At 42.0% G+C, this 24,993-nt stretch overlaps 1 protein-coding gene across 1 annotated transcript in view; it reads left to right on the top strand.

Moving 5' to 3' along the window:
* Nucleotides 1-2,761: 2,761 nt before the first annotated feature.
* Nucleotides 2,762-24,993, top strand: part of CRB2 (crumbs cell polarity complex component 2) — a 228,528-nt gene continuing 206,296 nt past the window's right edge. Inside the window, 1 exon segment of the mRNA XM_029611770.1 lies at nt 2,762-2,971. Within this exon segment, the coding sequence (XP_029467630.1) occupies nt 2,875-2,971 (97 nt within the window). The 5' untranslated portion in view covers nt 2,762-2,874.

The raw sequence follows: 24,993 nt of genomic DNA, 5'->3' as shown, positions 1-24,993 counted from the left end.
GGCTAAAGAACCAAGGGGGTTTGGAGGATCTAGCGCTAAAGTGGGCAAACTGGTGGATGAACTGATGAAACTGGTCATGGGCTGGATGTGCATCTGTTATGAAATTCCCTCATTTACACATCCCAAAACGGACTTACGTAGCTGTGCGCGCACACAAGCTTAAAATTAGGAGCACCCATTTGAAAGTTACCATCCAAATGAAACAAAGCCCTCGCCCACCACCACCTCCAGAATGAACAAATGAACTAAAAGGAAAATCTTGCCTCTGCTCATCCCTATTGCTCAGCCCTGCTGCAGTTCATTGCTGCTTGATGTGTCCCAAGAAAACTAAATAAATGCATTGCCCCACAACACATGTATAATTATGAGCAGACACATATAGGGCTCTGCATTTCTTTTAATTCTGATATGCTATAGAAAACAAAGTACCCATGTTACTTAATTGTCCTGGCCTCTGTCTCAGGTATTAAGCCATGGTTCTCTCTCAGTTGTTGGACGTCAGCTTTTGAAACACCTACGTTTCCTTAGACACAAGGCAGAGAAAAGTTTTCAGAATAGGGCTGGATGTCCTTTGGGAGTATTTGTGTACTGGGTGAGCGATTGATTTGCTTAGGCTGTTGTACAGCATCCAGCATTGTTGTACAAGTACTGCCCTGCTTCTTTGATAAGGTTTGCTTCAGAAACTCCCCCACCATTCAGCCTCTAGCAGTCAGAGTTGGACACTGAGAAAAACTGAGATGGATTGCCCAGCAGAGGTCTTATAGATTGGCCTTTCTTACTCTCTCAGTAATACTACAGCTACCTCATTCTGACTCACTGGACATATGCATGGATGAACATCCAAAAGTCTATAATTGTGTAAAATAAGTCTTTGTGCTATTTGGATTAAGCTTGATTTTTTTTTTTACTTTCAAATAATGAAAGATATTTTAACTTGAACTGTAGGAATTTGTGGAGTAACAGAACGATTGGTGGAGCTGCTGTTGAATCAGTATACCATTTTAAATTAGCATTTTTCTGTTTTTTTTTTTCTTACCTTGTAGTTTCCTTCTGAGCCTTTGTACTTCTTGTATGTATCAGAACCAGTGCTGAGACTCTAGTGCCATGACCCTTCAATCTCACCTACCCAGGGATATCTCCCCAGTATACCTAGTCTTGCCATTTCAGTAATGATCCTGGACCAGAGGCCACGAACCAGAGATCCTTCTGGAACTTTGCAATCATGGATCCTAAATCCAGCCACCAGGTGTCGCTCTTAAGCGATGACCATGATTCCTCCCCTCCTCTTTCCCCCCAGGGCTGTGGACCAATGCCTCCACAGCATCCCTAGCTGCAGCTGACCCAGAGAGTGGGAAAACCTGACTCATGGATCGAACTTGGAACTTTCTACATGGCAGCACACGGCAATGCCACTGAGTCACCAGGCTGGCTCCTTCCTGAAGGTTTCTAATTTTTTTTTTTTTTTTACCTAAGTCATGCTATATAATAATTGTGCTAAGATTTTGACACAGAAGAAAGCAGAAGACACAAGTGCTAAAGGAGAACTGAGGTTTTAGAAGAGAAATCTATTTATTCTTTGGCCCAGCAGCCTCCTCCTTTTTGGCTTTTAGCTGAATCAGAGCTGCTCTTTGCTGGGGTCTCAGCACCATGAGCCTTCATCTGTCACTTACTGCTAGTGAATCTGCACCAAAATGTGGGTCCATCTTGGGGTTACATATGTTGGAATGTAGAGTCTTAATCTTTCCAAATGATGTTTGTGTACATTGTACATTGCAAACACATTTCTCTGAACTTGAAAGTTCATTTTAATGTGCCAACATGGTTCATTTTATCTTCTAAAATCTGACAATGAGGGAATGCAGCATTTAAAAAAATAAAATCTTTCTGAAAACTCGTGAGTGGGTAGGATAACACTTCACAAACTTCTAATAAGTGCAGATTTTGATTTTGAAGCAAAATTTGGTTTAAAGCTGAATTACTGAATAATGTCTCCAGCAGAAAACACTATACTTTGCTTGTGTACAGTGTACACTGGTTTCATTGAGTTAATTAGCTACTGAAATCTGAAGGCAGAAACATCCTTTTCTTTGTGGAGAGACACAAAAGTGCACCACTGTACCTCATTATTTTCATAATTCACAAATGTTTTTACAATCACATTTGGAAATATTAAGTACTTTTATATACATACCGTACATATATTTAAATGATTTGCCTCTGTTTGCATTTAGTTTCTTTGCTATCATAGGCAGAACATTTCTAGGTACTTGGCACTTGGAGTATTTGCTATGGCAAGACATTTTGTTTTTGAATAAAATCTCAAGAGTTTTAGACTGTTTTTTTCAGGGCTGTTTTTGATGTATCAGAACAAAATTTAAATACCTTAAAAACACAAAAAAATCTTATCAGAGACTGAATTATTAGATATATTCATCCTCAATTTTGGGCTGAATAACTTGATTTAATTGTGATGCTCTGGCCCTTGGATATTCACACTTAACTGTATCACAATTATAAGGGTAAAAACTTGCAACAAATGTCACTATTCATACATATAAAGTTTTTAGTGTTTACCTGCAAGTTGCATGCTTTCAATGTCATGGAAATACAACAGGAAATGTCTGTGCTGAAAAAGTTTGCAAATCCATGCCTTGAACTCCATCCCACGGTTTTTGTTTCCCTCCCATTGATGCAAATGAAGAGTTTCAAAGTGGACAGGGACTCTGTCCATAGCCTCAGAGCTAGCCCTCCGATCCGAGAAGCATGGAGTGCCTCTGAGCCTTTATTGCTGCCTACAAGGAAGATTCCCAGAAGCATGTCAGGGGAGCAAGCAAGGATCTATCCAAACCAATTGTTCGCTTTGAAATTGCTAACATGCCCGATGATTCAGTAGTCGCCATGGAATTAAAAAGAGATAATACCAGTTTCTATAATACTCTTGTCCTGCTGCCACTTTCTCTTTTTGTCTGGGGTAAGTTTCCCTTTTCTGCTAGATTTACAGTCTTGCGACGAAGTGAGTTTTGAATGATTTTAGACTGATATGCTGGAGCAATATATCGTTTTTAAGCATGAGTAGAACTAGTTTTGCCCTTAATTATACATAGAACAGGAAAATAATATACTAGTTACTAAAAAATAAACTTTATAGAGTTTGTGTATATTGTGCATGCTTTTATATGCATATGGGTCAGAAAAGGTTGGTCTTCTCTCAGCCTAACCAACTATCGAGTGGGTAGTAGTTGGTGTGTGTATGTGTTTATACACAGATGTATTTAGTAAGTATAAGAACAGGCTTTCTAACTTTGGTAACAGAGAATAGAAGATTACTACAGGCAAAGAGACTTTGCACAATTGTTATCCTAGGAACTCGGCTATAGTATTAACCAGAGCAAAATTATGATTAATTATTTTCTTCTGTATGAGACGCTATTAGAAAGGAAAAAAATATAATGCAATCACTGGAACGCACTAAGTTAAGATCCAGCATGCATAGTATATCTTTTCTCAGATAAAATTCTACTTTAAACACTGTGCAGAAAGGCTGACACAATGCAGCAGGGATTCTACTGAATCTCAGCAATGTATTTTGTACACAGGTATTCTTCAACTTTTTTTTAGCACTTAATTTTGTTTTCTTTTGGAAGGGCCCCTTTCTAAGTTTAATAGTAAAAAAAATAAATAAATAAATAAAAAAAATTTTTTAAGAAGGTATCTATCCATCTAGTAATGTGTTGGATTTCAGAGAAACCTTCCATTCACAAGAATTCTGAGTAGCGTTCAGAATATTTGGTAAGAGGCAGACACGCTAACTAAATGCAGCCTGTTACAATCCTATTCTTAAGATGATGATTGTGAAAACAGGGAAATTCATGGAATAGGAAAGAGCCTATACTTCAGAAATTAAGTGTTTGACTGTGTCCATGATAGATAGATAGATAGATATAGATAGAGATTTTTGGAGGGGATCAAAATGATACAGTATCTGAATTTGAGATCCCAAATTGCATTCATGCTGCCCTGTTAATTTACTATGTATCTATGTATGATAGGGTACATTCACGTGTACTGTTGCATTTTGCAGTATGATATGACCCTCTATAAGCAAGCAAATAGTGAATAAGTTAGCTGCCGCTGTCTTCTGCAAGTTTCTGAGATGAGCAACAGGGTGTTTGGGGGTCCCAGCCAACGATACTAATAAAGTCCAATGAACTGCAAAAGCTGGATATTTCATTAATCTTATTTTTTTTCTTCTGGCCTGGTTTGTGCTAAAGCATTGAGACTATAGTCTTGGGATATAAGGTGTAAGCTGTATTAGAGAGGAAGGATTTTAGATACTTCCAAGTATGAACATGCCTATTCCTGGGCACCCTAGTCCACTCTCGTGGTCTTTTTTATAGGTCTCCTTTCTTTCTATGACTTAAAGTGTGTTATTTCTTATCTTTTATTCCAAAAGAAATGTATAAAAGTATATACCGATTTCCCCCTATCCACAACCCAGTTTCTAAAGATCTCCTGTGTGAGTCCGCTCTTCAGATGGTGCTGTTCTCGTGGATTACATGCATTAGTGGTGAGCCTGCCTGAGGCTCTAAGAAGGAGCAGTACAGCATACTTAATAATGGTGGGCATGGCTAACTGAGGGGAGCTTATAAAACTATCAAATCTACTGTCCGCTTGCAACAAAAAAGGGGAAATCTGCTGCCTTCAAAGGGATGGCACTTTAAGAAACAAAAAATCATTTATATATGCACCGTGCCTCAATATTGGAAAAACGGAAGTTGTAATCAGGATACGTTGTTGGGCTCCCTTAACTTGGGCAAGAGAAATGACACCACATTAGAAAACAGTGTCGATATTTGCCAGGCGGGCGATGGCTAGATTCAGTAAATTGTCAGTAACAGCCCGTTGAACATTGCTGCTGGGGTTGCTGCTAAATAACAAATCAAGCCAATATTCTCTTCTTGTTTAATTTAATTTACAAACTGGGAAAATGCTGTTGGCAGTGCTGTTATTAGATAAGTTACTCTTGTAGTATTATATCCTTTCCTTTGGATCATAGCTCTAGTCAAGTGGACATTTATTTTATTATATTGTCTTCTGCTGCAAGGCACTGTCACAGTCAGTAGCTTTTTACTAGGAACATCTTTTGGCTTATGAAACAGTTACAGCTTATACATTTTTGGCCAAGCAGTTTCCTCCTGCTCCTCTGGGCTTCCTGTTTAGTTGGAAATGGATTATGTTGGGCTACTGCGCTGAGCCCTCCCCCACCCAATTTTATATCCCTTTCTGAACACAGCCCCATTATTGTAGCCACTATCCTTGCCTGGGGTTCATGCGTTAGGCTAGGGCTTCCTCCAGAGCCCAGCTAATGTGGGCCCTCAGTTTGTCCACTAGATGTCACCATTACCTGACGATTGGGAGGTCCTCCACAAAGAGGCTATGAAGGCTGCATCTATATCATCCCCAGCCCCAACGGACCTGAAAAATGGAAGATCTGACCTGGGAATTGAACCCAGGCTTCTCTGCATAATACATGCAACACTGCCACTGAGCCACCGCGTCAGCTCCAACAGCTGAGTTTTTTTTAGAAAACATACATGCAGGCATGTGATAACTTGTGGCTTGGGTTGCAATCCTTTGAAGTGGATTTCACTTTATTTTTGCTTGCTTTGTTCAGTGCTTTCACTTTCTTTCTTTTTTCCGGGGTGTTGTATTAGCACTTTGCATTTCTTAGCACTTAGACTGCAAGAGGGAAGCAGCGGGCAGTCTTTGTTACAGTAGCCATGGCTACCAGTTGAAAGGGCAAAGCAGCTATGTTGGCTTCTTAATTTCCTAAAAAGTTGCAGCACTGTAGACAAGTAGAAGAAACAGCATACATACAAAGTTATGTTGGTAAAGATAGCTGAGTTAGAACTTTCAGCACTAGCTACTTTCATTAATATATTGCTCTTTGCCCACCACTGCAATACTCTGGGATCTCCTTTCTCAAGTGAATATGCACACTGGATTCCAGGGGTTTTGATTTCCTAGATGGAGTTTATTTACAGGGCTTGAACTAGAAATATCAGGCTGTTTGAGCTTAGGTCAAAGAATATATGGGAACATCTGAAGTCCTCAGATATGCTAAAGCATAGGTAAATTATTCTCCTCTCCTTCCATGTTTTTAGGGGGTTGGGAGGGGGAGGGGGAGGGACCAGAAACTTTTTCTTCCTCTTAGAGAAAATTTCAAAACTGGAACTTTCCCCTATAAGGATTTCTGTATGCCCTTTACTGTCATAAACCACCTACTGCACACTCAGGTGAGTTTACAGGAAGGATCATTCTTTATGCTAAATATTCAGCTGCAGTTAGTTAAGTTAGCTATCCAGCTAATTTAACGGGGATATTCAGCAGCCGCACAACTGAATATACCCAGCTAATTTTAAAGTTAATCAGATAAGTATATCTGGCTAACTTTAGGGCAGCCCTAGGAAACGACCACAGTTAGCTGCATTGGTTAAGTGGCTAAATCCGCATAACGTATGCAGCTAACTCAGGCCCACCCCGAAACACCCCCTGCCTGCCCCCAGACCGCCCCTGACTTGTTCAGCTAAATTCTAGCCTCACAAGTCATTATGCGGCTAGAATTTAGCTGCATACAGCTTTAAATATATCTGCCTAGCCATTTAGATAACTTTTCAGTTATCCATCTAAATGGTTTTTGAATAGGGATGTGCATTCGTTTGCGATGAAATAGGAAATAGAGATGATATTTCCTATTTTGTCATGTTTCGGGGGGGGGGGGGGGCGACAAAATGATAGGAAAACCCACGAAATTTCATGTGGTTTTCTTATCGTTTTCAGGGGGGTGGGAGAAAGGGCACATTAAAAAAACAAAACAAAACCCCAAACCCTCCCCACCCCTTCAAATTTAATTAATTGCAACCCTCCCAAGAATTGCCTGACACCCCCCCCCCCCCCCCCAAGACTTACCGAAAGTCCCTGGTGGCCCAGTGGGGTCCCGGGAGCGATCTCCCCCTCTCAGGCCATCGGCTGCCACTAATCAAAATGGCGCCAATGGCCCTTTGTCCTTACCGTGTGACTGGCTATCAGTGCCATTGGTCAGCCCCTGTCACATAGTAGGAGCAATGAATGGCCCATGCCATTTTTTAAGATTGCACCGGCCATACATTGCTCCTACCATGTGACAGGGGCTGGCCAATGGCATCAATAGCCCCCGTCAAATGATAAGAGCAAAGGGCCATCAGCGCCATTTTGATTACTGGCAGCTGATGGCCCGAGAGGGGGAGATACCTCCCAGGACCCCTGCTGGACCACCAGGGAATTTCGGCAAGTTTTTGGGGGGTCGGGAGGGTGGGGGGTTTGCAAGTAATTAAATTTGAAGGGTTGGGGTGGGGTTTTTTTGTTTTGTTTTTTTACAACCCCCCACCCCCCCTCCCGTTGTAATAATTGAATTTGAAGGGTTGGGGCGGGTTTCGGGTTTTGGTTTGTGGGCATCCTAAATAAAATCAGCCTGAACCGCGGGAAAATGAAATTTCCCACAGCGGGCCGATAACGAAGGCCGAACCAAAAGATTCAGCCAAATCACATCTCTATTTTTGAATATAGATCTCAAAGTGTTTACCTTTTAGTAAGACAAATGGAGGCCAAAATTCAGCCACTGTATGGCTGAGCAAGTTAGTCGGATAAACTTGGTTAAGATATTCAGCAGCGCGGTCACACCACTGAATGTACTCGGCTATCTTACAGCTAGCCAGATAAGTTTATGCAGCTAATTATAGGATAGCCAAATAGCTGTCCTAGACTTATCTGGCTAAGCTAAATAAGGCTGAAAATTGGCACTTAGCTGACTAGGCGGGTCATTTTTCAAATTGCGTTTGGGCTTTATCACGAGTGTTATCATGGGTGTTAGCGCCCTAACACATGCGATAAATAACGCATCGTGAGATGCGTATGCAAATTTTAAAAATGTAGTCAAGTGGGAGGAGTTAATGAAAATTAGGGGTGCTTAATATTGCATGAAATAGCATAACACACGCTATCGCAGGATTTAACTACACCTTTTTTTCTGGTATTATGCTGTGTGTTATGGATGAAACAGGATTGCGATATTTATCACAAATCCCATTTCGAGTAGAAAGAGAGAGAGAGAGAAGTCAACTTTTTATACTACTGTAAGAGAGGCTGTTTTGAACTCGGGGTGAGCTTTTGGTGGTGAGCTAGATTTTGGAGTGCAGTTTTACATACACAGAGTTATGAACAGCACAGTAGACATCAGTGAAGATTTTATGTGATTTGGAGTAATGAAAGATATAAAAAGATGAGATTTGTACAATGTACTCTCAACCTAGCTTGATGCACTCTCTACCTAGCTGCTATCAAGCTTGTACAAATCTCATCTTTGTGTACCTGTCATCACTCTAAACCACATCAAACTTTCACAGGTGTCTACTGTGCTGTTCATACCTCTGACTGTGCATGTAAAACTGCCCCCAAAGCCTAGCCCACCACCAAAACCTCACCCGAGTTACTAGTTGCCCCTATTACAGTGGCATCTCTCTCTCTCAATTTCCGATATGCCCTCATTCCACTCCTCACTTATCCAGCACTTCTCAATTATCTAGCTAACTGCATAGCTAGATAAACAGTTAATTGGCTAACAGCACTACTTAACTGGCTAATGGGCCGATACAGTAAAAATGCGGGAGAGCGGGCGATGATATTAAGTCGTTTTTCTGTGCACTTTCCCGGTGCCCGGAGAAATTAGCGCTAATTTCTCCGGGCACCGGGAAAGCAAAATGTGCTGCTTGGCTGAACATTTTGCTTTATGAATCACGCAGGAATACCTAATAGGGCCATCAACATGCATTTGCATGTTGCGGGCGCTATTAGGTTTGGGGGGTTGGATGTGCATTTTGGACACGCTATTACCCCTTACTGAATAAGGGGTAAAGCTAGCACGTCCAAAATGCGCATCCAAATGCCGGCTAACAGTGCACTCCATCGGAGCGCACTGTACTGTATCGGCCTGTAAGTTGGAACTTAACTGGCTAAGTGGCGCTGAATACTTCATGGTTCTTACACCCACAATGGGTTTAATTAGCCAGTTACTAGATGGAGAAGAGTTCCCTTTTAATGATGTGACAGGTGAAGAGGGGAGGTAAGATGCCCTCTAAATATATGCCACCATGAAAGGCATGCCTCTTAAGAACATAAGAACATAAGAAAATGCCATACTGGGTCAGACCAAGGGTCCATCAAGCCCAGCATCCTGTTTCCAACAGTGGCCAATCCAGGCCATAAGAACCTGGCAAGTACCCAAAAACTAAGTCTATTCCATGTAACCATTGCTAATGGCAGTGGCTATTCTCTAAGTGAACTTAATAGCAGGTAATGGACTTCTCCTCCAAGAACTTATCCAATCCTTTTTTAAACACAGCTATACTAACTGCACGAACCACATTCTCTGGCAACAAATTCCAGAGTTTAATTGTGCATTGAGTAAAAAAGAACTTTCTCCGATTAGTTTTAAATGTGCCCCATGCTAACTTCATGGAGTGTCCCCTAGTCCTTCTACTATCCGAAAGAGTAAATAACCGATTCACATCTACCCGTTCTAGACCTCTCATGATTTTAAACACCTCTATCATATCCCCCCTCAGTCGTCTCTTCTCCAAGCTGAAAAGTCCTAACCTCTTTAGTCTTTCCTCATAGGGGAGTTGTTCCATTCCCCTTATCATTTTGGAAGCCCTTCTCTGTACCTTCTCCATCGCAATTATATCTTTTTTGAGATGCGGCGACCAGAATTGTACACAGTATTCAAGGTGCGGTCTCACCATGGAGCGATACAGAGGCATTATGACATTTTCCGTTTTATTCATCATTCCTTTTCTAATAATTCCCAACATTCTGTTTGCTTTTTTGACTGCCGCAGCACACTGAACCGACGATTTCAATGTGTTATCCACTATGACACCTAGATCTCTTTCTTGGGTTGTAGCACCTAATATGGAACCCAACATCGTGTAATTATAGCATGGGTTATTTTTCCCTATATGCATCACCTTGCACTTATCCACATTAAATTTCATCTGCCATTTGGATGCCCAATTTCCAGTCTCACAAGGTCTTCCTGCAATTTATCACAATCTGCTTGTGATTTAACTACTCTGCACAATTTTGTGTCATCTGCAAATTTGATTATCTCACTCGTCGTATTTCTTTCCAGATCATTTATAAATATATTGAACAGTAAGGGTCCCAATACAGATCCCTGAGGCACTCCACTGTCCACTCCCTTCCACTGAGAAAATTGCCCATTTAATCCTACTCTCTGTTTCCTGTCTTTTAGCCAGTTTGCAATCCACGAAAGGACATCGCCACCTATCCCATGACTTTTACTTTTCCTAGAAGCCTCTCATGAGACTTCCCTTTGTCTGCTGTGATGCTCCACAATTGGCTGACCAACAGATTACTGTTGGACCTACTCCCTTAAAGATACAGGGGCTTATAAACTAGCAGCACTTGGAGCACTATCAGTTAGAACTGTGGTCCCATGCCTAGCAATGCCTCTAGCATTAACTACTGACCATTTGCACATCTTTTTCCTCCAATGGACCTCCTGGAAAGCATGTTTCCAGTAACAAGGGACGGTATGTGTAGCAGCTCATAAATTCATGGAGACATCAATCCTATACCGGTGACAAGCAATGAAATAACTGGAGAAAGTACAATGCACTGAGTGACCGTCTTTGGGCCTGATTTTCTAAAGCCTTTTCTCCCATTCTGTGTTTATGGAGGAAAAGAAAACTTAGTAAATCAAGCCCTTTATTTGAAACATTTCAAATTTCACAAAATTATTTTCCTTAATTTAAAATAAATAAACTTAAAATGTGAAATTCTGATTTTTGGGGGGAAACTGCTGCATGTGTTGAGGGACCATTCTGGAAAGGTCCATACACTTATTAAATAAGGGCTTATGGGGGCAATTTTCAAACTGTCTACATTAGACTACATAAATGCTCATGTTGCTTCACTAATAGGAGGAGTCCTGCATCTGTTTTTCTAATCTTGGAGAAAGAACATAATTTGAGTGATGGGTATGCAGAGAAGACCTTCCAGCTGATTTTTGACACGGCTAATCCTCTATTTTTGTTAAGAAGATTTGGAGGTGTACATCTCAGAGCCACATGCTTTCCAGTGATGATAACGAAGAGGTGTATCTTAAATCTTCTGTATCTGGCAAATGCTTCCAACACCCCTTGTAAGAGCAGAGGACACTTGAATAAGAAAGTTTCTTTTCTGCTTAATCTCTACTCTAGAACGATCTGTACACATGAGGCGTGAAATCCATAAAGGCCCAGGCCCTAAGGTCAAAATATTTATCACAGGCATCAAAGGAGAGAACTTCTTTTGAATCATTCTACCATGTGTAGATTCTTACAGCTGCACACCGAGGCAAAACTACCTTTTCAGCATGTATTTTGCTATTATTGCAAGGACCTAAAAGTAGAGGATACATTAAAGCAGCTGCACTTGTTTCTTTTACAATACCCGTTTGCTAGTTTTTAACTTTCTTCATCCTTCTTGACATTCTCCCATATTTCTTGAACTGAAAATAATTTATGTTTTACAATACATTTATTTTCAATATTTTTCCTCTTTTCCCCCTTTCCATCTTGGGTGAAGAAAGGACCGAAGGAAAGTCTCTGCTGAAATCTAAGGCCCTCCCCTATCAATGCCTCTTTTCTGCCATCAGCCACCTTCTTCCTGGCTTGCATCTCAAACATGTCTCCCGGCAGATGGGGACTTGAGCCAGAGTCTTCTGTGTCGCTTCATGCTCTGAGCCACGTGGTTGCCTTTAATTCAGATAGTTGTAATGATGAGTGTATGTCTCCGTTCAGCCTTACAGCATTTTATGGGGGCAATCTTTAGACTGCTTTAGGGCAAAATCCACAGGTACGTTCTACTCACAGGCTTTGTGCCAAGTTTCAAAGAGAAAGTATGCATCTACATTCCCTTTCAAACCTGCCATAGGCGTGAAGTATCTTTGGACATAGAAACATAGAAATGACGGCAGAAGAAGACCAAACGGCCCATCCAGTCTGCCCAGCAACTTTTTTTTTTCCTCATACTTATCTGTTACTCTTGGCTCTTAGTAACCTTTTGGTTCTATTTCCCTTCCACCCCCACCACTAAATGAGAGAGCAGTGTTGGAACTGCATCTAATTAGTTAGGGGTAGTAACCGCTGCAATAAGCAAGCTACACCCACGCCCACCTGCCCATCCAGACTAAATAATTCAGTCCTTGTTGGTTGTTGTCTGTATATAGATCCACCTTTCTTCATTTCCCCTGCCGTTGAAGCAGAGAGTTATGCTGGATATGCATTGAAAGTGAAGTATCAGACTTTCATCTGCAGATGTTTCATACAAACAACTGTTATTTTCCAATCCCAAACAAAACACATTCACAAGGTCATCTCTCCTAAATGTGGCTAAAAGTTCACCGCATATACTTTTAGCTGCACCAAAGGAGAAGAATTTTTAGACAATCACGTTACACAGGTAAATCGCTGCTAGGGGTGCGCAGGCCAAAAAATGTTGTCGTGTCATTTGGGGGCAGATTTCCATATCACCTAGGATTTTTCCCAATTTCTTTTTCAGATTTTTAGGTTTCAGAAATAGTGCACACTAAAAGTGATAGAAGGAAAAACACAAACTTTTGAGTTGTTTCCTGTTATTTTCTTTGGAAAATGACATGAAACCACATACACCATGTCGTCATTATTTCAAACGAATGAACATGCCTAATCACTACTTACTTGCATTGGGACATTTAGCATTAAGTGTGTGATAAATGTGAATAAGTAAGTAAATAAATATAATAAATGGCTTTCAAATGGTTTACTATATTGTACATACAGTATATATTTTTCCTCTGCTCTTTACTGAAGGCTGACATTGTAATGGGGGAACATCACTTCATTTTTCTACACTTCTCCTGTAGAAACTGTTAAATTAATAAATACCAGTAGAACAACAAATTACTTTTGTCTCTTTCCATGGAGAAATAACTAGACATTTTGGGGTAGATTTTTAAAGGGTTACACGCGTAACCCTTTAAAAACCCTCTTGCGTGCGCTGAGCCTATTTTGCATAGGCTCGGTGGCGCGCACAAGCCCCGGGACGTACGTATGCCCCGGGGCTTTGAAAAAGGGGCAGGAAGGGGCAGGGTCGTGGGCATGGTGCCGGTCCGGGGGTGATCCAGGGGCGGGACCAAGGCCTCCGGCACAGTGACTGTGCCGGGGGATGGTGCGCCGGCAGCTGGACGGCGCGTGCAAGACTCTGGCAGGTGTAAATAAGTAAAACAAGGTAGGGGGGATTTAGGTAGGGCTGGGGGGTGGGTTAGATAGGTGAAGGGAGGGGAAGGTGGGGGGGGAGTAAAAGAAAAGTTCCCTCCGAGGCCTCTCCGATTTCGGCCTTGGAGGGAACGGGGAAAGCCATTGGGCCTCCCCTTGGGCTCGGCGTGTGCAAGGTGCACAAGTGTGTATCCCCTTGCGCGCACCGACCCTGGATTTTATAACATGCGTGCGGCAGCGCGTGCATGTTATAAAATCGGGTGTACATTTGTGTGCGCCAGGTAGCGCGCACAAATGTACCCCACACACGCGCAGATTTTAAAATCTACCCCTTTTTGTTTTGACAATAAACTGATTTCAGTTTGGTACAGTGTGTGATTCCAATTAAAAAAACATTTTGCTTTCCATATACTGTTTTAATTATGACTTCTATCCTCACGGAGTTACAATTTTACTTCTGGCATAGGCCCAATTCTTTCACTTATTGAGGGCAATTTCAAAGGCATTTCTGCAGGTATCACAAAGGTCCATATTTAGTAGGCCATCCCCTTGCCTCTCCCCATTTCTGTCGATACCTGTTTCTTCTTAGCCATGAGCGATGGACCCTCTGCCCTGCTCCCGGCACCTCCAGCGCCACTCTGACGGAGCCAGCGCTGGAAGCGTAAGCTTACGTTCAAGTTTACATTTTCAGTGCTGCCTCTATCAGAGCGGCGCTGGAGGTGCTGGGAGCGAAGCAGAAGGTCCCTCGCTCCCGACTGAGGAGAAGCCGGTATCGGTGGGGATGAGGAAGGGCAAGGGGATGGGGTGCAGGAGCGATACATTTTCCTTCTGGGTGGCTGGGAAGGGAGGGGAGGGGGATGTGCTTGTTTGGAAGGTAAAATTGGGATGGGGCCCGGTTTCCAATCCCGGGTAAATCAATACTAATTAAAAAGGTTTAGGGGATGATGGGAATGGATGGGACAGCATATTCTTTAATTTAGTAGATGACAGCACTACTTAACTGGATATTTTGAAAAGATATCCTGTTAAGTAGCATTTTATCCGGCCACACAAGGCCACATAACTTTAGATCTGCTCTGAAGCAGGTCTAAAATTATCCAGCTAACCTAGCCGGATATACCTGGTATTCAGCTAGGTTAGTTGGATATCTCAGCCCCCTCCTCAGAATGCTCCTGAAATGCCCCTTTTTCATATGGCTAAATTATAGCTGGGTATGTAGTTATTGGGATACAATTTGGTCGGAAAAGCGGCTGAATGTGCCGCATTAGCCTTATAGATGGATAACTTGTGAGTTATCCATCTAAATGGCTTTTGAATATTGACTACACAGTGTTTTACCTACAGAAATGGTTTTACAAAACTGCCTGCCCAATATGTGGGTAAACTTACATACGAATGGTATGGCCTAGACGGACTGAACGGAAGCATTTTTGAGGGCAGAGTTGAGGAGGGATTTGGACTTAACGTGCATACTTTTGGATTTTCAAAAGTATGCATGCACTTTTTCCTAAAACCTTCCATGCAAAAAATAGCAGGTGTAATTCTGTGCTGGTAAATTTGGTGAGATTATTTTCAAAGTATATTTTGCGCATAAATCCACTTTGAATACTGGCATAAATTAAGCCTGTTTCTTGTCCCCTAATTTAGGCCGGCTCTTTAAAAGTTCCCTCATAAAGGGACATTTTTAAAACCATTTAACTAGGTAAACTGGAGAGATTGAAAATTCCCTTGCTCTGCCCAGCTGAACGTGAATGCGGATTTCCATAGCATGTGTACTTTTCGGATGGGTTAAAAGTAGTATTCCCGCGGTTGGGGAGGGTGCGTATGTTTAGGTCGGGGGGAAGAAATCAGGACATGACCTTGGTATTTTCAAAAATGTGTGCTGTTCTACACTTCTTCCTCTTACTCTCCCCCCCCCCCCCCCACCTACACACCCACCCTCTGGCTGCCAGCATAAATAGGTGCAAAGTACACAAGCACTGTTAGTGTGCATTCTTTACACTAGCTAATTTTGAAGAGAAACTACACATAAAAGCCCGGATTTTGAAAGGCCCATGTGCATAAAAACCAGGGTTTACCTCCTCAAGTGCCGGGCCTTGTGGAGGGGCAAGGCCCGGCACTTGAGGAGGTCCGTTCCCCCCCACCTTCCCCTCCCTTCACCTATCTAACCCACCCCCCAGCCCTACCTAAATCCCCCCTACCTTGCTTTACTTATTTACGCCTACCTCTGGCAGGCGTATCTTGCACGTGCTGTCCAGCTGCCGGCGCGCCATCCCCCGGCACAGTCACTGTGCCGGAGGCCTTGGTCCCGCCCCTGGATCACCCCCGGACTGGCACCATGCCCACGACCCTGCCCCTTCCTGCCCCTTTTTCAAAGCCCCGGGGCATGGGGGGGGGGGGGGGGGAGGGGAGATCAGGGCCGGATTTACACATTTCTACGCCCTAGGCCAAAGCACAATTCTGTGCCCCTCCCCCTCAAAAGTTGATTTATAATTTTCAGTTTAATATGTAATAGTTTATTTTTGAAACGTTTTTAAACTTGCGATGAGTGAACCCAGAAGCAAAATAAAACAGTCCAAACCCAGTAAAAAAAATTTCAGCCCGCTGGACCCGCATTGCCCCGCGGAAGTTCTTCTGTCCGACCTGACCTGCGCTGAAATATTTTGAACCCGACCCGGCCAGCGGGTTCGGGTCGGGCCAGCCCGCAAAATGCAGACGTCTGCATATATAAACCATATGAGGTACGACGATAACTTCTTTGGTTAGTTCAAATTATTCACTCAGATGGCGTATGCGATACAAAAAACAGCGAATAAAATTGACATAAAATGCAGAAGATTTACATCGATTCTCATCTAACATTATAGAATTTTATTGAAATGTTTTGCATTTTGTGTCAAACTTAAATTACACCATATTAAATGATGCCGCATAAACAAGCCATAAGTTGTGTATGTTTCATGGTTTGTAATAAAAATTGCAGCCCCCTTATAATTTGGCAAACACCCCCATCAACTTTTTCTGCTTTTGGCTTTCAGCCCTGAGTTAACAAAACAGTATATAAAAGTAGTAATGATATATTTTACATACCTATTGTCAGTAGATATGTAGAAGACAAGCGATATGAGCTAATGAATCACTTGGAATCACTATTGTAAAGCCAAATTTGGAATTTTCCTTTAACACGTGGTTTACGCTGAGTGTGTGAGAGAGAAATAGCAAATGCTTTTTGCCTGTGACTGAGCAAGACAGTGCAAACTGAAGAGATGGGCAACGTAAATGTACTGCTCAATTTATTTAAAGTATTTGGATGTAAATTTTAAAAAAACACATTTTATATGGCCTTTTCAATATAATACTGAAAAATTTGAAAATGTTTGATTGTTATTTCTGCTGTATATATGCCCCCCTGACTGCTGCGCCCTAGGCCATGGTCTAGGTTGGCCTTATGGGAAATCCAACCCTGGGTGGGGTCTGGGCGGGGGCAGGCCAGGACAGTGCCATTCTATGCTGTCCCGGGAAGTGCGCACTGGTAGTCGGCTGGCGCGCACAGCAGTAAGTAATAAAACCAAAAAAAATAGCAAGCGACACAATCAGGCCTCCCCCCAGATCCTCCCTGTCCACGTTGCTGCGCGTATTAATCGAAAAATGCCTCCCTGGGCGCACTGCCTGCACATGCGCGTGCGACCATCAGATTTTATAACATGCGTGCGCCGGCACGCACATATTATAAAATCGGTGCGTCCATGTGTGTGCGCCAAGAACCACGCGCACATGGACGGCCGCGCCCCTTTTAAAATCCACCCCAAGTTTCTCTTTGAAAATTAACTATGAACTACATACGGTAAAAGTAGCTGCATACGTTACTACTGCATAGGCCATTTGAAAATTGCCCGCATAATTTCTTCAAGAACAGTATCTTCATGTAGAGTGTCTACACTTTAATTTCCACACACTGTAAAATACAAGGACAATAGAGTCAACATTTTAATTAAAAACATATGAGACTAATGGTATGAAAGATGGCTGGATTCTTCTACCCTCTTTCATCCATCCTCCTGCTCTGTTGCTTACACATTGCTTGAAGTTATAAGGCGAAGGTCAAGGAGTCAGGACATCAATAAATCCCCCCTCATGCTCCTAGTGTATACAGGTCACAGCTGTCCATCTGGACTGTGTTATCCAGGTGTCAGCATAAAAGTGAACTATCCCTGTCCACAGTAAACCACTGGCTGGAGAAAACAAAGGTCAGGCTTTGGTCAAAGAAAAGAGTGGGATTTTCTTTTTTTTTTTAGTTTTCTAAACTTTATGTAACTCCCTCCCCCACTCTCACAAGGGGATCACCTTTAGAGACTACTGAGCTCTGACAAACTTGTTGCAACATCTGGCACTCAAATTCTGTGATGGGGCAAGCTTAACCCCAAAGAGGATCACTAAAAAAAAAAAATAATAATAATGAAATAAAAACAGTCCATACAGAGTGTTTGTTTTCCAAAAGAGAAAAAGGTGAATTTTCAAAATGTTACATGTAAAAATTTGCATATGCTGACATATTCCATATTTTATAAAAGTCCACAATTGGCGCATATTTTCACTTTCATGTGCATGCACATATATGCATACGTAAAAAAGGGACAAATCTAGGGGCATTCCTGGGCGGGAAAACAGTTACGTGAGTAAGTGGTTACTTTAAAAAACATGTATGTACATTTTCCAACTTACTTGTGTATTTTTAAACCTGCTAATTATCTGGCATAAGTGATTTTAAACGTGTTTATTGTGTAGAATTGAGTAAGGGGGAGGTTTGGCTGAACTTGGGGGTAGTTCAGGCTGAAGAACCAGGAGGGTCTCGATACCATGGAGAATAGGGCAAACTGGCAGACTAATTGGTTAAAATGATAATTTCACTCTTGCATGTATGTTTTAAAATACACCAATTTACACGTGTAAATCCCGACTTACATAAATCCAACTATATTTACACATATAATATATATGCATATATATTCTAAGAAACGCATTATCAATGCATTGAAATCCATGGTTTCAATGCTTTGCATGTATTCGTTTGTTGACCTACAGACATCGTATGTTGTGGGGTTAACATAGGCAAATTTTATAATACATGCATACGTGATACGCACATGTCATAAAACACTATAACAAAACTACGCACAGCCACATACAGTCATATGTGCCGCTGTCTGAAAGTTATCCTCCCAATCTGAAGACAGAAAAAAGGAATACAAAATACAAAAAGAGAAAATAGAAAATAGTCAGGGAAAGAGGTGTGAAACTCAGAGGACCACTCCGCCTCCCAAACATGTCTTCTCCTTTAGAACCTCTTGTAAGTAGGAAACCCACTTCCTTCCCGCAGAGAAATGGTAGCCCTCCCCCTGGTGGTTGTCTCAGCTCCTTAGCAAGGTCATGCCTTCTTCCTTCCAACTTGGAATCGGAACTCACTTGGATCCGGACACTACTGAAGTCCCATGGAATCCTCATCCACCTTGGAAATGTAAAAGAGAGGCAATCAACTCACAGCCCACAGCTGCCCCTCACTGTTCCTTAGATGGTCTGTCCAGCAACTAACAAAGAACTCCTCCCTGTGACTCACTGAACCAATATTGATGTTTTTATTTCCATTTGTTATGCCTCCTTTTTCTTGGAAAAACAGAGCAGATTACAAAGAAAGATGTGAATTGCAGTACGTTTGTCAGGATTGGGGGGGGAGGGAACATAAAACTGGGAATTGAACAATTCAAAACCATTAGTCTAATACGCCAGCCCTTTGGGGATGCACCCGCTTTGTTGCTCCCAAAGTCACTGCACCCCAAAATAACTTTGTACTAGAATGCTGCTCTGTTTAACCGAAAAGGTGGCCCTAACCAGCCCTACACGTACGTTCCTTGTAAACCGATGTGATATGATACTATTCATGAATGTCGGTATAGAAAAGAGTTAAATAAATAAAATAAATAAATAGCATCTAATGTAGATCTGCATTTTTTTCCTTCTGCCATTTTCCTCCTTTAATTTTGATCTGTTGGGATGAGGCTTAACTTGAAATACAGGTAGAGCTTTATTTGATCCCTTCATTTTGTTTATTTTGAGTTCTTGTCTGGTGCCCTGCCTAGCATGCCTCACAATTAGGAATACAATATGACAATGAGGAATGGCTTATAGTAACTCCACAGGCTTTGAGAGTTGCCAGGATGAAAGTAGCAGGATACAACTCCCAAGAGAATGGCTGGCTCTGTTCAAAAGGCTGGTGGAGGCCAGATACCATGCAGAAAAGCCATAGAAACTAGAAAGCTAGGAGGCCAGCTATTTGAACAATAGCTATGCTAGTATTGGTAGGAATTCAGATTATTAGACACTTTTGTGATTAGACATGGGAAGGGATGAGTGCTGGGTGTGAACTAAATGGGGTTCTTGTATGCTAATCTACCCTGGGTGGTATAGTACAAAGGAGTAAGACAACAAAATCTGTCTTGGATAAAATATGATATTATACATGTAGATATGCTCTGTAGCGAACAGCTGGGATATGGCTTTAATCTGGACAAGAATAATCTGAGCAGACTGGATGGGATTAATTGGGTTTTTTCTGCCATCATCTGCTATATTGCAATGCAAAATATTGAGGTAGATCTTTAAAAAGTACGCACGCACGAACAAAAGTACGCCGGATTTTATAAGATACGCGCGTAGCCACGCATATCTTATAAAATCTGGGGTCGGCGCACGCAAGGCTGCGCAAAATTGGCAGCCTGCGCGCGCCGAGCCGCGCAGCCTGCCTCCGTTCCCTCCGAGGCCGCTCCGAAATCGGAGGGGAATTTGTTGGGCAAGTTTCGCCTGCTTGAAGCAGGTGTAACTTGCCGCGCGCCGCCTCGCATCCCCGGCACAGGCCGCAGTGCCGGGGACTCGGGACCACCCTCCCGGCCCGCCCCCGGACCACCCCGGGCCGCCCCCCTGACCCCAGACACGCCCCATCCCGCCCCTTTTACGAAGCCCCGGGACTTGCGCGCGCCGGCAGCCTATGCAAAATAGGTGCACCGGCGTGCGAGTGCCCTGCGCCCATAAATCCGAGAGGATTTACGCACGCAGGGCTTTTAAAATCTAGCCCACTATGCGCAGTACAAAGTAAAGAAGAAACACAGAAGCAGAGATGAAACAAAATACTGAGGATTTAGGTGTCAGCATATGAAAATCTAAAGAGGATTTTAAGCATGACTGGAAGAGGACTAGTAAGGCCTTGAAAATCAAGAGGTAGCATGTTACAGAGAGATGATGCTAGAAGGAAGAAGAAGAAACAGAAATGAGAAACTTCCAGCATGGTGTAGGGAAAGTTTGGGAGACCATGTGACTGAGAGCGAAGAGAATGCGAGGAGAGAGAGAGGCCACAGTAGATCGCGCATATATTTAAAGATAAAAATGTGGAGTTTAAACCTTGAGCAGTACTTGAGAGTTCTTGCAGAGAAACTAATAAGCAGGGAAATGAGAGAGAGCACGGGAGCTGAGGTGGGGAACGGGCTGCTTTTGATTACTGTGTGACAGGAATAGTTTTATATTGTTGCAGGGATGGCAGGAGCCGTTATTTCTGTCTCTGGCAGCAGCATAGAGGACATTCTTACTTAGCTTTGCAATTATCTTTCTCAGCAGGTGGACAGTTATCTGTATTTGGAACCTCTTTTGTGTTAGTGGCTGTGCCAAAACAATCTGTTTATGATGAGACGAGTACCTCACCACAGCCAGAAATATTCCTGAGATAGGGAGGAGTTGCTAACTAGAGGTACAGAGGGTGCTGTACGGGACCAGCAAAGAGAAAGGGGAAAGAGAGAAAAATACGTTTTTGCTGGTTTAAGAAAGAGTGTGGCAGAGAACAGGAGACTACAGGGATTTGTAATCCAGAGGAGACATGACCTAAAACTAATCATAAGGGAGAAACTGACAGCAGAGAACCATGACATTGAATGGGGGATCTAGGTGAAGTTAATTAGGGATTCACTTAAAGAGTGTAAAGTCTGTTATGATGGAGGAGACTGCTAGGGAGTAGGAATGTGCTTTTTTTTTTTTTTAAAAAAATGGGTAAAATGCAACAAGTGAGTCCCTGTAGGACCCTACAAATTTAAACAAAAACTTGTGTCTCGTTTGTTTGTTTTCCATTCAAGCCTATGGCCCATTCAAATCCACGGTTATGCTGTAAGCATACAGGTGTATATAAATTAGCAACCAACTGTTACCTCTGTGACAGCACAGCCTCCTGGGAGCCAAGGAAGGACAAGTTGATAAGGAGACCAGATGGAGCACAAATCACAATGAAGCATCTTTTTAACTAGCCTCTAGCTAGCATATTAAAAAATGTCTCTATTTCTTCTCTAGCAGTTGTCAGAGAAGAATCTGTTTTTGAGAAGCTCCCTGGGAGTTCAAAAAAAGCTTTAAAAAGTTGGCTTTGGCACTGGTAAAGGGTTGTTGTTTCTGATCCTCTCTACTGTAGTGGTCTCACCCACTGTAAGAGAAAGACAGGCAGTGGTGCTGAACTTTCTCTGTTCACTGTGGGAGGGTAAGAGTGTGGAGACTGAAGCAGTGCTTTTGTCTATGTCTAAATGTCTAGTGCAGTGCAGTGAGGTTAGCACACTGACAAGTGAAAATTAAGAAGAGTCTTGCCAAGCTGCCAGCCTTGTTGGTTCTGTTTAACTTTTTAACAGTTTTTTTTGTATGTGGGAAAAGAGTCAATCAGCAGTGCACTGCACAGCACACAGATAAACTGTATATGTACATGTGTGTGTGTGTGTGTGTGTATGTATGTGTATGACAGACATTTCTGCTTTAAGTTTAGTTAGCTCTTCTCAAACATAGTCTTTTGAAAATTGTTTGTGATTTACCGTACTTTCAATTTTATTTTGTGTCCATTTTCTGCTGTCTTACTTCTGGCTATTTCTCAGTGAACACTAAACAGAAATGTTTGTGAGGGAATTCCACGTTTTCCTTGTCAGACTCTGCATATTCTTCCCCTTCACCTATGAGTCTCACAATGCCACTTTTACTTCCTCCTATTACTAACATACCTTAAAAAAGGTCTTGTCCCTTGTTTTACTGTAAATGCTAGTTTTCGGATTATTCTAACCAGAATTATCATAACAGAGCTTGCAGAGTAGTAATAAAAACAATACAATAGTCATAGATGCAGCAGCTTCCCCTAATCCATAGATCCACAGCTGAAATATATCCTGAACTGAAATTAAGTTTACCTTTAAAGATTTTATTTTAGTTGGGATACACCTTTGGCATGAGTTATGAGTACTGTGTTACAGCTTTAATTATTCTTTCCCCAACTCTAAGGATTTTATGAAGGATATTTACCATAGATATAGAATACAAGAGCTTTCATAAACTAGGGCCCTTAAATTAAGAAGAATTGTGCGAAACAGAGGGTTGTTAGATTTTTGGGGAGGTTAAATGATCTGCTCAAATGATAGGGGTAGCGATGGGAATTTAGCTTTGTAGTCTGGTTGGAGGGCGGAAGGGGGACTGAAGCATCTCAGGTTTCAGCTCCATTTGAACTTGATCCTGCTCTGTTGGCCAGAGCTCTTCAATGCATGCAGAATAGTGATAATTAGTGCTTAAAATATCTTGCCAATTGGCTTCTTAAAGCTGCTGTACCAGCTATAATCCTAAAAATATTTTAGCCAGCTTTTCATATGGTGACAAGATTTGGTTTTTTGTATTCTCTGCCTCTGCAAAAACAAGAAGAATCTGAAACTCTTGCTTAGTCTTGGGAGTCTGCAATTACACTCAGTTTGGAAATAACTTGTCTTTAGAAATATTTGCCTTTGTAAAATTTGATATTATGATTATCTTGACTTTAAAAATGAGAATATGCTTAATATGTCCAGTACTAGAGTTGAGCTCATTGTAGTACAGAAAAAAGATAATTTCAAGTATAGTTTTAGTCTCCTTGTATATAACTGAATATTTTAGAGGATGGTGATTAGTTGCTGACTCTGGGAAAAGAGCAGGAAGTGAGAGGCTTAAATTTCAGCAAGTGAGATTTAAGAATACATTAAAAGAACCTCTCCCTTGAGAGCACTCAAGCACTGGGACATGTTCTCTAGGGGTTGGTGGATTCTTCTTTCCTAGAAGTTTTTAAGAGCAGGTTAAAGAAATATTTATCTGAGATGATGTACTGTATATAGAGAGGATCTTGTCTTGAGGTATGCAGGGCTGGATTTAGGCATAGGTAACATAGGCACTAGAGCCAACATGTTTGTTTGTGTTTGTTTTTTTGGTTTATTAAACAAAAAAAACAAAAAACATTAAAACTCCCAAATTGAGGTCCTGTGCAGTCTGATTATTCTATGACTCTTTATTCTTTGTATTTGTTGAATTTTAACTAATTGAACCCCTCTAGAATTCTAAGAATCCCCCTCCCACCCTATGCCTACACATTGCTCACATGTTAAAGATGCCTGATAGCTGAACAAATTGGCAGAACCTACCAACTTAACCTGCAAACCATTCTCCATCCAGATGGTGTTTCCCCAATGATGGGCCAACCAGAGCAGGTAAATCTATTTTCTGCTCTTCCCAGGGAGTAACTGACATTGCACTGTGACTGGTTACTACAGGAAATGACCCTTGTATAAAAGTAAAGAATACTAATGGTTAACTTTTAAGTGCCATTTTGCCATTCATGTAGATGAATTCAGCACTTTATTTATTTATTTAATTCCAAGGATTTATTACTCTCTTCCTTACTGGGATGTATTCACAGTGAGGTACAGGATTGCTGAGTGGATTCTGTTTTTTATGTGTGTGTGTGTGTACACATATAGGGTTAGATTTTCAAAATAGCACACGGGCGTACATGTGCGCACGCTACCTGGGCATGCACACATGTACGCCCGATTTTACTAACATTGCGTGCACAGGTACTCCGCATGTTATAAAATCAGGGTCGACGCGCACAAGGGGGTGCCACAATTGTGCACTTTGTGCGCATTGAGCTGTGCTACCATTCCCCATATTCCCTCCCCCCCATCCCATCTTCCCTTCCCTTCCCCTACCTTTTTCTTTTTTTTTTTCTTCTTTTAATTCCAAACTTCAAACCTGGGGCTGAAGTAAGTTGTGCGCGCCGGCCAACTGCCGGCGCGCGTTCCCCAGCACAGCGGCAAATGGCCACTGTGTCGGAGGCCTCTGGCCATGTCCCACCCAGCCCCTTTTTGCAAGCCCCGGGACTTACACGCATCCCGGGGCTTTACATGCATCGCCGGGCCTTTTGAAAATAGGCCCAGCACGCGTATGACCAGTTGCGCGCGTAACCTTTTGAAATTCCGGCCTATACTGTATATTTATTTATATATAGACACACATATACTGTTTGCAAAGCAAATTAGAAACTTTGATAGAAAGCTAGAGGAGAACTGGATCAATGTTCAGGAGCTCTGCAACACACTGCTGTATCCTTGGCAATGTTCCATAATTGTAGGTGTTAAGCATGGTCAGGTTTTTGGTAACATGAATGTTGTTAATTGTCACATGTACAACTCACTCGAAGGGCCTCTAGAACATTTTTAAAATGCACTTAAACATAACCAGCTCTAAAGACTAACAAGGTTGAGATGCTTTCTGAAGGGGT

The sequence above is a fragment of the Rhinatrema bivittatum genome, chromosome 8, assembly GCF_901001135.1.
Source record: "Rhinatrema bivittatum chromosome 8, aRhiBiv1.1, whole genome shotgun sequence".
Classification (NCBI taxonomy): domain Eukaryota; kingdom Metazoa; phylum Chordata; class Amphibia; order Gymnophiona; family Rhinatrematidae; genus Rhinatrema; species Rhinatrema bivittatum.
The sequence above is the reverse complement of the archived record's forward strand: the minus strand, read 5'-3'. Positions and strand labels throughout refer to the sequence as shown.